Genomic DNA, 16136 nt, shown 5'->3' with positions numbered 1-16136 from the left:
TAAAGTTAAGTTTTGAATATATTTGATATCTCATCAATTTTTTAATATTTAGTAAAAAAATGGCAAAAACCTTGTATTATGAGCGTCTATTAAAATGTAATTGTTATAATAATTAAATTATTTACCAATTATTATACAAGAATTTTTGAAAATTATGAAAAAAAAGAGGGTGGACGTTGTTTTCAATCTTGATGAAAACACGCTTTCTGGAAAGGAAGAAGGGAAGGCAGAGAAGGTTGTGTTGTGTTGTGAGAAGTAAAGAAGACGCAAACAGTGTTTTCGATTTTGATTGGATGCTGAAACAAAGTGATTGGAAACGTGCCTAACGCCATTTCCATTTTATGCGCCACATGGAACAGTGACTCCGCGAGATCCGTTCCTTCACCGTGGCTCCATTCAAATGGGTTTTGAAATCCACGAGATTTGAGACACGGGTTTTGGAATTTACGCGATTTGAGAAGTGGGTTTTGGAAAGCTGGAGCCTTTGGTTGATGGGTGTGGAAGGAATCTGAGGGAGTTTTTCGATGTCGGAGGGCGATCAGCGCCGTCTTCTGGGGCTGTCGGAGGATGACGTGGAAGCTCGAGGGTCGGAGTTGGCCGTCGTCAATGGCGGCGGCGGCATCAACAGCAACAACAAAGGTTTGAGGGATTTGTTAAGGTTGTCGGGTCACCGACAGAGTTTCAAGCGCATTGAGAAGGAAGAAGATAGAGATAGAGACAGGGATAGAGATAGAAGGGAACAAAATCGGCATCATCACGATGTGGATCTTGATTCTTCTGTTGAGGTGCTTGGCGACAGTGCACCTCCTGAATGGGCGTTGCTACTCATCGGTTGCCTCATTGGACTCACAACTGGCCTCTTTGTTGCCTTTTTCAATAAAGGGGTATGACAAAATTTCTATCTTTTTATCTTGATCTCTCAGTTATTTTTGACTAATAGATCACATGATGGTGGAGATAGTCAAATGAATAGTTACCAAGGTTTTAAGTTGTAGTTTAACTGGGATCCTTGACTTCGTAGACAGATGTGGATGCAATTATTGTCGTAGAGAGTCCAAAAACCATGACGTTGAGCCAAATTATCTGCCGAGAAATCTTGGTAGTTATGGAGTTTTCTCCACAACCCTGTGTATTGCCTACCAAAATTCACCATAGTACTTAGCAGTGTTATAATGGTGAATGGTGGAAGGCCACAATTCCTCCATATAAACATACCACTATGGCCTATGGTGCCGCCATAGTGGTCTCCCTTCTCAAACTTGCTTTAGGTGGTTAGCAAAATATCCACCTTGCCATTTTGCCATGTTGTTGCTGCCATAACAATGTTGAGACTTAGTGCATGTTGGATTCTCTTTAAAGGAAGTCTTCCAATTATAATGTAAAACGTGATGGACAGGGTAATTGCAAGAAACATATACCAGTACCAGGTGCTTGCTAAGTATGGTTCCAATTACTGGATGTAGAGGGAGACCTATAAAAACTATTGGTCAGACCATTAGGAAGGATTTATAGGTCTAGTTTGTGCGTAGACATGATTTATGATTGAACGGTGTAATTCGATTTCTGTCCCAACTCCTTTTGTTGGTAAAAGGCCCGATGGTTATGGCTGTTGTAAATCTCTCGCCAAAGAAAGGTTTTTGAGTTGCTTTGCTTGAGTGGATTTCCGCTTGTTCTTTGCACTGGTTGCTTATAGTGGACTACAAATAAACATTATCGTGCCATTTGGTTCATGTAGCCAATTCCAACCATTAGTAAAGTGATTGATGGTCATCATTGTTAATTTCTCACTAAGTAACATTTTTTTGAGATGCTTGCTATTGTGGATTTATGGATGAATTCAATAGTGTCATCTAATTCATGTAGTCGACTCAATCCATTAATGAAAAGCTTGCAGTGGTTGCTGTTGTTAATCTCTCACCAAAGAACATATTTTGAGTTGCTCGCTTGTTCTTAGCATTGGTTGCACTTTGTTTGTCTTTTGTTATACAAGTTCATTTAATGGATGCAAGATGTTCAAGTTCTAAAACCAAGACTCTTTCAATGCATATGCAATGTGAGCGTGGATCTTAGTGGATAGGAACAAAAACATTACATAGCATAATGTTAGTAGAAAGAGTTAGTAATACTTGTGTTCCAACAACCCAGATCTTATTTGGACTGTTTGTTTTTTTATTGGACTGCCACTATTATAGAGCTATCAAAGTTCATTTTCTCTAATGTTTAAATTTAGAAGTAAGTAGTGTCTTAAGTTATTAAAAGTTGAGCTGGTTTAGGAATCAGACAACTCATAATATATGCTGTAGTTATTTGCTCTGGTGCATAAAGCATGTGTCTGAACCCATGTGGTTAAATCGAGATTATACTCAGGATTGCGAAGGGTTCATATAATTGTAAATCGCGGGATCCTAACACAGATCATAGATTTTACTGTTTATACAAACACAATATATATCACCAAACTCACATCCATGAAAATAAAATTAATCCCTTGTCAATACTTAATCAAACTAAGTTTACAAAATTCATCACTTTCTCAATACTTCACTACACTTATATCATCTATTATAAATCATTCAAATTAAAACAAAAACTAAAAGGATCTTCACTACACTTATATCATCTATTATAAATCATTCAAATTAAAACAAAAACTAAAAGGATCTTCATTAGCTCTATCTCCTTCATGAAGCACATTAATAAGAACATTCTCCTCTTCTAGAAGTGGGATAGCAAGAACATCATCTTCTTCACCACCACCTTGGGTTTGACCTTTTAACCAAATAAATGTTCTGTGTGTATCTAAAATTTGTGGCTGAAAAAAAAGGAAAACTTTAATTATATTAATTTTTAATTGGGTGTTGTGGTGTTGCAGCTTTGTATTAATTTTTACTTGGGATATGAATTTTAATAATAATTGTATTAATTTTTAATTGAATGAAATGTGGTGACAACACACATAACAATGAAATTTTTTAATTGCATTAACTTTTAGTTAGGCATAGGTTTAATTTAAGTTGAATTCATTTACTGAAGCAGGTGAAGAGGCGCTACAACAGAAAATTTAAAAAAAAACATAGGTTTATACAATTTTATGATTTTGTACAACGGTCCTGCCAATTCTACTATGTTATGATTATGAGTGTAATTTAACTTGTAAATACTATGTAAAGTCTTAGGACCCTACGATTTTACGATTTGAATCTCGATTTTGACTACCTTGGTCTGAATACTTCACCCTACCAAATGGCCTTGAGGGTGTATGCATCTTTTTTGTTTTTGTGGATTTTTGTTAGCTTTTATCCTTGTGGAAATTTCCTCTCATGTGCTTTGTTGGTCTGCCTCTTCATTGGCTAGCTTCTACTTAAAATATATATATATATATATATATATATATATATATATTATATATATATATATATATATATATATTATTTTATTTTTTCTTTGGCTAGACATCTGATCTATTTTCAAAGTCCAAGAACAACTATGATATGCTAGAGCTTTGGTGACTTTGGTCTGCTCTGCATAATCACGATTGACTGAAATGCTTACAAGTTCCCTTTTTCTAGTATTCCTCGTTGGCAGCTATATCATCTATAAGTCTTTTTATAGCTGTTTTCTTTTATTTATGACTTTAATTATTGAGGTTAATTTTGTTGATTTGGTCATGTGTGGAGAGGACCTACTCCTACACAAGCGGCAGTGAGGCAAATAGATCAGATGGAGGTACCCTGCTGTTTAGAGGAAGAAGGAGACTACTAAGAATTTTAGGAGAAACAAGTACAATCAAAATTATGATATCATTTGATCCATGTAGTCGACCCATCTACTGAAAAAGGCTTGCTTGTAGTTGTATACTTTTGTATTCATAATGTTATCTTGTTAGAATTTGGGCATTTATAAATTATGCTGTCATGGTTGCCAAACCATCTTTGATACCTGTTTTTTGTTTGTTTCTATCATAAATCAAACACCATAATCATTTGTTTATGGGCTATCTGGATATACAAATCCTAATGTTACTAACGATCTTTGCCAAACTTGTTGAGGAAGATGATCTATCTGACGTATACTGGAATGTGGTAATCTAGGTGCATATAATACATGAGTGGGTATGGGCTGGTACTCCAATTGAGGGTGCTGCCTGGCTTCGTATTCAGAGATTGGCTGATACATGGCATCGAATCCTTTTAATACCTGTCACTGGAGGAGTCATTGTCGGAATGATGTGTGGTTTACTGGAAATACTGGACCAAATAAAGCAATCCACTGCCTCTCAAACACAAGGTTTTGATTTTCTTGCAGGAATCTTTCCGACAATAAAGGCTATTCAGGCTGCAGTTACTTTAGGTACTGGCTGTTCATTGGGGCCTGAAGGTCCTAGTGTTGATATTGGGAAGTCATGTGCCAACGGATTCTCACTAATGATGGAACACAACAGAGAAAGGAAAATAGCACTTGTTGCAGCTGGTGCGGCGGCTGGAATTTCGTCAGGTAGCCTGCAATATTGCCAAATTCACTGTTTAAAATGCATTTGATGTTTGTTCAGGCTATAATTATAGAAATAAGGTGCTCATCCTATACAATAAAGAATATTGTTATAATTATAAAAATAAGGTGCTGATTCTATATAATGAGGAATGTCTAGATTATATATGCATTATTAGATTTTTTTTTATTCCCATATATCATATCTTTGTTAGATGATATCAAATTTCCTCTATTTATTGTATTATTATTTTTTCTCAATATAAATAAAATATCTGTGTTGTCTAAAAGTTACATGGTTTCAGCTTAGTTTTTCTCTCTCCATTGGAGTTTAACAGTTCATTTCATATTCTGATCATTTAAATCTCCTTGAATGTTTTCAATGTTGATTTAGTCAATGAAAAATTGCTAAAGAAGAAAATTGTTTATTGGTTCACCATATGTATGTACTCATTGTAGTTTTCCCCTAATATATCCCAGTATACATGATTGTGTTAGTTTTTTTCTACTTTTTCATAAAAGAAGAATGACAACTGCTATAGCTTGACACTTGATAGTAACACCATAGCTGAAAATACCCTGTATAGCATTTCTATTGCAGAGGGAGATCTGACCACTATCTGAAAAAATTCCAGCCCTTGCGACTGCCATTCTTCACAGGGTGGTATTTCCTTTCACTGATTATATCCCATCACATGTTGAAATTTTCCTTAAAAAGTTGCTGTCAATAGGGGAGAACCAAACCACTTAAGTACTCCACTGAATATGTCATACTTTTAGGTATGGCACTTTGGCTCCCATAATTCCTGCATCGTTATCTAGTACTGCCCTTGAAAAGTGACTCCCACTCTTATCTTTCACTCAGCCTTTTTGTTCAGAGCCTCCATAGGCAGCCCTTTCTAACAGCTAGTCCGAGTTTTATGTTATTTTATTTTTTATTTTTTTTATACAAAAGAAACTTGTAAGGAAAAAGAGAATGTACAGTTGAGAAATTTAAAACACCCCCCCTTAAAGAAACAAAATAAAAATAACTGTACTGAGAGAAAACTAAGTACATCAACAAACTGCTCCATTCCCTTTGAAAATACCATGGACTGAGTTTTGGGACTAAGGAAGCCAGCCATGTCACACAAAAGAGGGAGAAGAATTTTTGGTTTTGGTTTTAGTTTCTTTCCATTTTTTTTAATTCTAGCTTAACAGTCAGCTCAATATTTAGTTACTTGTTGCAAAAGGGCAGGGTCAGACAAGAAAAGAAACTTGGGATGCTTATATCAGCTATTTTTTCTCCCCTGCACCTCCCTTCTTGTGACCTAAGAGGATTTGTGATTGATCCTCCATTTCCCTTTCCAGTCTTAAATTATTCTTTTATGAAAAAACTGTGTTGTTGATGTTATCTCGTAAGTAATGAATTGTTTTAGCTAATAAATTTGTAGCCATATGGCATTTAATCTTTCTGTTATGTCACAGCAAACAAGTTGAACAGACCTTAATAAATTTTTGATGAGCATTAAGTTTACACAATACTCTTTGGCAGCTTTTGAATGATTTTTTATATAGAGCTATGAATTAAATATAATAAACTGTTATATACAGTTTTCAAATTTTAGCTTTCAATTTTCTTCTCTTCAGGCTTCAATGCACCAGTTGCTGGTTGTTTCTTTGCTATTGAAACTGTGCTGAGGCCTCTCCGAGCAGAGAACTCTCCCCCATTTACAACTGCCATGATTATATTGGCTTCTGTTATCTCATCAACTGTATCAAATGTTTTACAGGGGATCAAATCAGCTTTTACAATTCCCGAGTATGATTTGAAATCTGCTGCTGGTACTTCTCTTTAACCCTGCTTTGTATTAATACATGCAATTTTCGGTTTGTCATCATATGTGCCTTTTCACATCTATTATCTCATATTATTGGTTCTTTTAACGATGTTAATGGCACATTTCTTGGAGGATTTTGGTGAAAGTATTGCATATATGAATTATGAAAAATACTTATGACTTCCTAAGAATTTCACACTTCTTAGTATCTGTTAGAATAATTATTAAAACTGAGTATGGTAGAAGAATTATTAAGTCTAAACCCTAAACCTAATATCTGTTAGAATAATTTATAATAACAAAATTAACTCCGCAACAACATATTGACCTTCAATAACAAAAGATGTCATGTCATGATTTGTTTGTTAAGAGATACAAGTTTATGGGCAAAATCATAAAGTTGCTAAATGTCTTCTGCAATAGTACTCTAAGCCTTCTTCCTAAAGGATTTACACATTTTAACTGTTGTCAGAGTTCCCAAGATATTGGGTTCCACAAATTGACACAGTGGAGCACGAAGTTGAAAATCTAGCTTCTTCCTTTGTTCAACACTTCCTAATGATATTTCACTTTTATCCTTTTCCAAGTGATCATGGAAAGCTTAACAGATGCAAACCAAGATAAGTAAATTTTGCCATTAAGCTTTTCTAAAGTACTTGTGGTAGGCACATTAAAAGAGTGGACAGGTCCTAACATTTTTTGAGAAGGAAAGGTTAAAAATAGAAACCCACAAAACAAGGTGTTCAACATTCCCTGGTTTAGTAGCTTCATCTATCACCTTGGCCTGTGTTCCTTTTTCTTTAGTCTCAGAGGCCTACTCTCTGCAACATTTGCCTGGGTGTTCCTCATTGTGTTCCCTTCCTTTTTTCAGTGGTCTTTTTTGTTGTTGTGTTCTCCTTCAATCCCCGGGAATCAGTCTCTAAAAATGGAAAAAAAGGTGTTTGGAATCAGTTATATTATATCAGTCTGACCAAAATTTATTTTGGGAACAAACCATGCTAATTATTAGCAGCAAATTCTTAAATTTCAGTTCATTAGAAACTCCTAAACGGTTCTGATTCTAAAATTTCTGACATCATCCACACTTGCCAGATGGTGATCCACAAAGCAGGGTTCTGAAATGAGTTATCTTTGTACTATACTTAACCAATATGACATATATGTCCTAGTTTGAGGAGGAGTATTAGAGATGTGGATTGTGTCTGTCAGTGTATCATTTAAATATAGTAACTAATAATTGTGTGGTATTTTGGTATCCACGAAGGTTGAGTATGTGTCATAATTGATAAACAATTTTCATGATATTCTCTTTTCTCTCTCTCTCTCTCTCTCTCTCTCTCTCTTATACAAATAGAATTATTTATTTTACTTTATTTTTTCTCGTCTTTTAAAATGTTTTATTCAAAAAAGCCTTGATCACATTGTATTGAACTGAAACGTTTTTGCCTATGCTCCAATGTACATAAGCTCTATTTTCGATCAGTATTAAGCTCAACTATTTGTTTTTCAATAGAAGAGAACCTTACCATGATTCTTGAGTCTGATATGTGATCATGATGTTGCTTGCAGAGCTACCTCTATACCTGATATTGGGAATGCTTTGTGGTGTTATAAGTGTGGCCATGACTCGTTTGGTTGCTTGGTTCACCAAATTATTTAAGTTTATTCAGGATAAGTTTGGCATTCCTACTGTGGTTTGCCCTGCTTTAGGTGGTTTCGGAGCTGGGATTATTGCTCTTAAATATCCTGGAATATTGTATTGGGGTTTCACAAATGTGGAAGAAATTTTACGTACCGGAAAGAGTGCTTCAGCTCCTGGAATATGGCTTCTAACTCAATTGGTAGTTTCTAAGGTCATTGCAACAGCTCTTTGCAAGGGATCTGGGCTAGTTGGTGGTCTTTATGCTCCAAGTTTAATGATAGGTGCTGCAGCTGGTGCTGTCTTTGGAGGCTTTTCCGCTGAAGTTATTAATTCAGCAATTCCTGGAAATGCTGCTGTTGCTCAGCCCCCGGCATATGCTCTGGTAAGATGACTATACTGTAAGAGTATGTTTGGTTTGGGAAAGAAAGTGAAAAGAATGAAAGGAGAAGTAAAGAAAAGGAATCAAAAGTAAGATGTTTTTTTAAATTGTTTGGTAAGGAAGAAAAGAAAAGTAAAATGTAGAATAAAACACAATTATTTTAATGAATAAAAAGTTGATAAATAATACTTTTATAATTTCATCATTGAAATATTAAAATATCGAGTCTGCAAATCATATTATATGTAATTGTTTTATTATTCATTTTTTTTTACTCTTATATGTTTTGAAAATAAACTCCAAAACTAAAAGAAAATATTATTTTATTTTAATATTTCAATTATTTATTATTGTTAAAAAACTCGCTGCAAAATGCAAAGTTTTGAGAGGCTGCTTGAGGTCCTTCTTTCTGCTAGCTTTCTGTCCAGTGTAGAAAGGATTTCTTTTAAGGGGTTAATGTTAACAATAATATTCATTTGGCTGATGAAGATTCCGGTAGTTACAAGTTAGTCTAACTTCTGCAGGTTGGAATGGCGGCTACATTAGCATCTGTTTGTTCTGTTCCTTTGACTTCAGTTCTACTTCTGTTCGAGCTCACAAAAGATTATAGGATACTGCTTCCACTCATGGTAATCCTTCAATGAAATTCTCTTAGCAAAATAAGAAAATTGCAGTTTGTAGCATGTGTAGTTTTCCGCTGCTCTGAAAGTTTATACGACTAAGAAAATTGAGTTTATCTCAATTGTAAAACAAAAGTGTCTAGTGTAAATATCTTTCTTTTTGGCAGCCGAATTATTAAAGATGATTGGTATACTGAAACAATTCCTGCGTCATATTGATGGCTATCGATGATTCCATATATCTTATATTACACTGTGGCAAGAGAAATTCTTTGTTTATGATACCATGACTTTGTTGTGTTTTGATATGAAGTTGAAATGTGTATTATCGTTCATCTATGCAGTTACAAAAGAATTGCATAATTTTCTGTTACTTCAAATTCATGTGTAGGCATTATTGCTTATGTAGGCAACTTTCTCTTTTCGATGCAACCTTCTTTCCTTTTCACATTAACAACTTTAGCCCTACAACTCATAATGCCGCAGTAGCTTAATGAAATTAGTATTTTCTTTTTCAACATCCATGTTTGGTATCTCCACTTAATGGAATGAGAGAGAGCATTGATTGAGTGATGCTGTTTTGCATATTTTGGCAAGGAATAAATTATTCAAGTTTTTAGTTCTTGCGAAATTTGCCCAAATAGCAGATATTTGTAATTTAGCGTTAATACTTCTGTTTCAACTACTCTACCATTGTAAATGCATGTAGTATTTTCTATCAGCCAGAACTTGTGGCTTTAACTTTGAACCTCAACCTTGTTTTATTCAGGTTTCCCATCTCCCTTAACTTTTGAATTGGTCAGCTTTTTATTGTAGTGAAAATTACTTATATTTTATTGTTCTCATATTTGTCTTTGTGAATCTTGCCCTTAGGGAGCTGTTGGATTGGCAATATGGGTTCCTTCAGTGACAAACCAGGCGAAGGAGAGTGATACACCCGAGGCAAGTAGCTCATTAAGAGGATATTCTCCAGTTTCACATGCTGGAGATGATAATGAGGGTAACTGGAGACAAGTCAATGATGGGAATGATTTAGAGCTCCATATTGTTGGGGATGGCGCTGATCTTGAAACAACTGACAAGGAACTTCTTCTGGACAATCTTCAGGTTGAGAAAAGATTTCGCATTTCCTTTTGATGATTGCCATTGTCCATCTTTTGTTGATAACTGTGAAGCCTGTTGACTTATCCTTTTTTTTTTAATCTGTAAATCCTGTTGCCTTGACTCTATTATTATTGGTTATCAGGTTTCTCAAGCAATGTCAAAACAATATTGTAAAGTTTTGTCATCTGCAATCTTGAAAGATGCAATAAAATTGATGCATGACAGCCAGCAGAATTGTGTGCTGGTAGTTGATAAAGAAGATTTTCTGGAAGGAATATTGACATATGGTGACATAAGGAGGTGTCTGTCTCAGGAGTCTCATGACACTTTGAAGAGTGGTATAGTGGTTGTGGATGTACGTAGAAAATGCCCCTTCTATTTATCTTTTTGAGAGCCATGTCTGCTTGTAAAATGTTATAGAAACATTTGATTTTCTAAGTTGTATAATTCCTGCAAAAGAAAAACAAATGTTGGCAAGAACTGTTTTCTGAATACATTTTAGCAACAAACTGGACTGAGAAAACTGTCTTCAAGATTTCGGTCCAGCAGGAATAAAATTGCTACTATTGCTTTTATCTTTTGGAGTTCTAATAATGCTTTGATGAGTGAATTTTACATGCACTGCTGAGAAAATACATTACTGAAATTCATGTCTGGATCTTCATGCTATACTGCTAGGATAGAATTGTCACTAATTTATTTTTGAAGATGTTATTTATTATACTTTATATGTTCCATTGTTGCCAGTCTCTAAATCTCTAATGATAATTCAAATTGGATATTTGACAGTCAAACACATGCCTTGTTTCCTCTGTTTGTACTCGAGGGATGAGCTATCGTGGACGAGCTCGAGGAATTTTGACCTGCTATCCAAATACTAGCTTGGCTATGGCCAAAGAGTTGATGGAAGCCAAGGGCATTAAGCAATTACCAGTGGTTAAACGTGGTGGAGATCAGAGTAGAGAAAGAAAAAGGAGAATTGTTGGTCTTCTTCATTATGATGCACTATGGCAATGTCTCAGGTTTTTCTTAGAATCTGATTCTTGTTTATTATACTCTTACACAACACAAAATCTGGGTTTCCCTTTGCAGCATATAAAATGCCTTTTAGCTCTGCCCTTTGGATCTTTACTGTTGTTATAGCCTTTTCTTCCCTTCCACTATTTGTTGAGTAATATCAAAATAAAGTCAGAATTTCTTACATTTTCTATGTCATGCATTATTTGTAGGAATCATATTTAATTGCTGAAGTTCTCTAAAGTCTGAATTGCCTTCTAAGGAGAAACTCTAAAAGCAATTTGGTGTTGATTTTTGTATGTTTTATGTGCAGGAAAGAGATTAATCACAGGCAAACAGCCTATCAAAATCTGACAGATAACAGTTTGGCAGTGACAACAACAAATGGTCATTAATTGTGTTCAATCTTTTTGGTTGCCTTGAAAAGTGAGACTATATATAATTGATGTATATTGTAGTGCCAAAAAATATGGTCATTTGATAAGGAAGAAAATATTTCCAACCCCCACAAATTAAGATCATCAGCAATTCTAAATCATAGCCTCAGATTCTTTTGCATAAATTAGGACACTGCAGTGTGTAAAGTAACTCTATAAGAGGCAAAGGACTATGGAATACAGAGGGAAATAGAAACCAAGTGTTGTTCAAACACTGAAAATCATTCCTTTTGTACTTCTGATCTTCCTTACCCAATATAGGGCCAAATTATAAGTATTTTCTTAGAGAAATTGTTAAGAAAATAAAAAATGGATCAAAATCAAATATTTTGTTTTTTCTTGGTTAAATTTTTCTTAATTTATTGAAAATAAAGAATTGAATCATTTTTTTTTTATATTTAAATATGATGTTATTTATTTAGTTTTAATTAGTATCTAATAAATATCTTGGATATTGTCTTATGATATGGTTTTATATTTGTTAAATATATATATTTATCTGAACATGATTATAAATTTGTAATACAACTTGTAATTATAAGATCAATAAACTCATTAGTTAATAATAGATAATTGTAAAATTATAAAATTTTTTATGGAATATGTTTTTATTTTTTTTATCTGATTAAAAGCATAGACTGGATGTCTCTATCATTATTTATTTAACAATTCTTTTTATTATAAAATATTTTGCAATTTTACTGTAAAGTTTTACAATTTTATAATGATATAACTCTTAAAAATTGATCCTTATCTGAAACATTAGTTTGACTGTTTAGATTTTATAATAAATTAACATGACTATATTCAATCATAATTATGAGAAATGCTTAGAATTAAAATTGAAATGAGGTATCACAAATAATATTCCCTTTTGTTATCAATGGAAAAATTCTATTGAAAGAGGAAATAACTTAAATGCATCCACTCAATATATTTATGAGTGAATGAATATCAATAATATTTAAGAGAATGTTGATAATAATCAATGAACTCCTTTCTAAATTCTTCCAAAAAAAAGAGAGAAAATAAGATTAATTTTTCCATATATTTTTTAAAATGTATAATTTTTTTTTAGAAATTGAAATATACTATAAAAAAAATTAATTTCAATATTTTCTCTTGTGAGAAAATTTGTACAATAATTTCCATTGAATTTATTTTGGAAGGCAATAAACAGGAAGATTATAGTATTTGAGGGAAGACAAGTTATCTTAGGAAAACTAATTTTTTTTATAAACACCTCTTTCATAACGTGACTTCAATGAAATATTATTCTTAAATTAGTTATTAAATAAATTAATATAAAATATTTGAAATCTAAATAAAGTGCATAATGATTGTAAGATGGATAATTGTAAAGTGACGTAACGTCTATCACTAATTTAAAAAAACTGATAATCTTAAATTTTTATGTGCATACAAACATAATAATTCAATTACATTATTCAAAATTAATAAAATACGAAGGAAATAAATAACTTCAATTATATTGTTAAAAAATTCAATATAATAACTTTAAAAGAAAATTTCAATTCTTTTTTCTGTCATTTTTACTAAGATCTACAACATCATCTGTTCATGTGTAACACATTATACTATCATCGTCAATAATTTCATTCACAAATACATAAACACTAACACGTATAAGGTAAATTACAGATAAAATAATCATAAAAACAAGATACATATTTACTGATTACATAAATCATAATCAACCACCTTATAAACAAAAGTAATAAAAATAGAATCCATAATCCTCTAAATATAACACATCAATCATATTTGATCATCGCTTCTGAAGCCTTGATCTTCGATCCTAAATCCTCGATCTTTGATCTCAACCCTTTATGTCATCATGTACATCACAAACATAGACTAACAGTCTATTCATTCATCAACACCTATGCTAACTACAACACATAAATCAATCACTAACAACATAATATCCTTTAGAGTATCATCGTCATTACGATCATCAACACATGTACCTCCATCATGAATATCTCCATCATGACCATTACCATGAGCATCCACAATACCATAAACACCATAGTGAAAAGAATCAGTCACACTCCTGTATCCTATACCTCACACACCTGTAGCCTCCTCTACAGGTCCCTTGTAGCCTCCCCTACAGGTTCACTTGAGTAGTCCCCACATTTTTCCTGCCACCCAAGGACATGGAAAACACCATCACTCCCACACAAGGAAGGTTTAATACCCGAACACCCATCCCTTTTCACACATAAGGCCAAAGGGAGTCGTTATCTCGTATCAGACGACCGATATTTTCAGGATTTACTAGGTACAACAAGCTCATTGATTACCTACACATTCAGGCACATTCCAACACTCACTCATGCTCCAACTTTAACTGCAAGTCAAACCTGACCCTAAACATAGCCATTAATCTTGTTCTCTGCTTATCATCACGTTCAACAGTTCATATGCTTGTTCCTCGTCCATTTTTCCTAAAGACGCACTTTTCTAGCTAAAATACACTGATAATAATCAATTATTCCAGATAGCTACATTACCAATTTTTCAACATTTCAAAATATGAAAGTATAATCGATTATCTTCTGAAATAATCGATTATTCTAGTGACAAAATTAAAAAATGACGCGCAAATAATTGATTATCACTTAAGATAAGCGATTATTGTCGAAACTAAACTCAGTTTAGATAAACATCAAGTATTCAAACAACCAAACATCATCCCCAAACTACGAGGAAACATATTTAACACATCATAGATGCATTCGGACCTTTACCCTTGTAAACAAACCCAAATACATACATTACATCATTTGAATGATCCAAAACTCATCATTATGCAAATTACCACCCAAACAAAACAAACATACTACATATGATCATCATACCACTCTTTATAATAGATATTTGCATGGTAAAAACTCCAAACAACATACCTTTGTCCCCTCTTAGCATTAATACATTTTATAATGGAAAAACCCAACAAAGCCATACATACTTTCATAGGAAAAACCCAACACAAACATTATATAAACCTTATTATCATGCAGAAACATCCATTATACATGCACATACTCTTACCCAACAATAGCAACAGATAATCATACTTATAATCACATACCCTGTATCAAAATAAGGATTTCCATGGAATAAAATCAAGAATACATAACATACAACAAATAATGAAAACATGTAAACTTCTCCATACCTTGGCCAATACTAAGACTTTTCTACACTTTATAAACACCACAAATCTTCCCTTGCACTAAGGTTTTCTACAACTCCTTTGTTTCTCTCCCAGAAAATGTCTCTTTCTATTTCTTTTTTGTTTCTCTCTACTTTCTTTTTGTTTCTCTCTTTGATGTAGGGTTTCTAAACAAAATGTCACCCCTTTCCCTATATCTTTAGTTTTTATAAATCACGAGAACTCTATATCACTAATATTCCATCACTTAAAATAATAGACTTTTAAGTCCAAATCTATCTAAATCTCCATTTTCCTTTCTTCCACGTTCACACCTCTATTTTCTCATTTTGTTTTATTTAATTTGCATACTTTTACTTTCTACACCCCCTAACTTAATTTTTGCACCAATTAATAAAGGTAAAAAGACCATTTTACTCATAAACCAAAAATACACTTAAAAATATAAGTTTTTCTTAAACTTTTCTCCTTAAGAATAGAACTCATATTCATTCAATCCTAGAACACTCCTCTATGGACAAGCCAATACATCACATTGGTAATACCACACGCATATCACAATCCAACAAACATACTAAACATGTGTTGTACTTACTAAACATAAAAAGAAGAAAATAATATAATAATTATGTCATAACCAACACATATACAAACAAAACATCAAAATTTTCATACTATATTATACTTAATTATTATATTTTTCACGGGTCTTACAAACAAAAAATAATTATTATTATTGTAAATGTATCGATAGCCTTAAAAAAAACATAATTGTAGGAAAATAATAAATTAAGTTGCCATATTTTCATGAGTTGTAACAATTTTTCTGATTTGAATGCTTTTCAAATACACAAGTTTTCTGATAATAAATTCATTTGTGTAAGACCCTAAAAAAATTATAGAGTATAAATTTTGTTGGTGATAGTCCCTTTTTGGTCTAGTGGTTGTGTTTTAAATTTTGATTAACGAATAAATATTTTTTTAGTATTAATATAATTAATCCTTTCCTGTGGAAGCGTAGGCTAGAAAATATTTTATCTTGTTGTTCAATTTTTTTGTTTCAACTTGGGGTCCTCTTGCCATGCAAATAAGAGTTAGTGGTAGGGTCCTTAGTCATTTAAAATTCTGGTATCAACGTGAATAAAAAGCACAAAATCGGAGAGTTAGTTTTTAGTGACTATATGAATATCTTGCCAAAAAAATAGGCAACAGGGATTTATGGGTTATTAAAGTAGAGGGGTTAAGGGAGATTAAATAAATTTTCTGGTTACAAAAGTTTGGAAAGCAGAGAGAAAAATAGTGTGTGCTTTGTGAGATAGTGGCTGGAAAGAAAAATAAAAAGAATAGTTTGAGGTTACTGAGGCAAGAACGTGAGCTTGAAGGAGGTGAAAATTTTGGCTGGAACCTTTGGGCAAAGAAAGAAA

At 33.0% G+C, this 16136-nt stretch overlaps 1 protein-coding gene across 1 annotated transcript; it reads left to right on the top strand.

Annotated features, from left to right (window-relative positions):
* The first annotated feature begins 158 nt into the window (after positions 1 to 158).
* Positions 159 to 11742, top strand: LOC106762104 (chloride channel protein CLC-f). The gene is made up of 9 exons (XM_014645818.2): positions 159 to 884; positions 4092 to 4494; positions 6118 to 6312; positions 7878 to 8332; positions 8854 to 8958; positions 9823 to 10056; positions 10196 to 10408; positions 10843 to 11075; positions 11384 to 11742. Exons 1-9 carry the CDS (start codon positions 525 to 527, stop codon positions 11463 to 11465), a joined length of 2280 nt encoding a protein of 759 aa, XP_014501304.1. The 5' UTR covers positions 159 to 524; the 3' UTR covers positions 11466 to 11742.
* Positions 11743 to 16136: the final 4394 nt, after the last annotated feature.

Source organism: Vigna radiata, chromosome 5 (genome assembly GCF_000741045.1).
Source record: "Vigna radiata var. radiata cultivar VC1973A chromosome 5, Vradiata_ver6, whole genome shotgun sequence".
In the NCBI taxonomy this organism is placed as follows: domain Eukaryota; kingdom Viridiplantae; phylum Streptophyta; class Magnoliopsida; order Fabales; family Fabaceae; genus Vigna; species Vigna radiata.
This window is presented reverse-complemented; position numbering and strand designations above follow the sequence as displayed.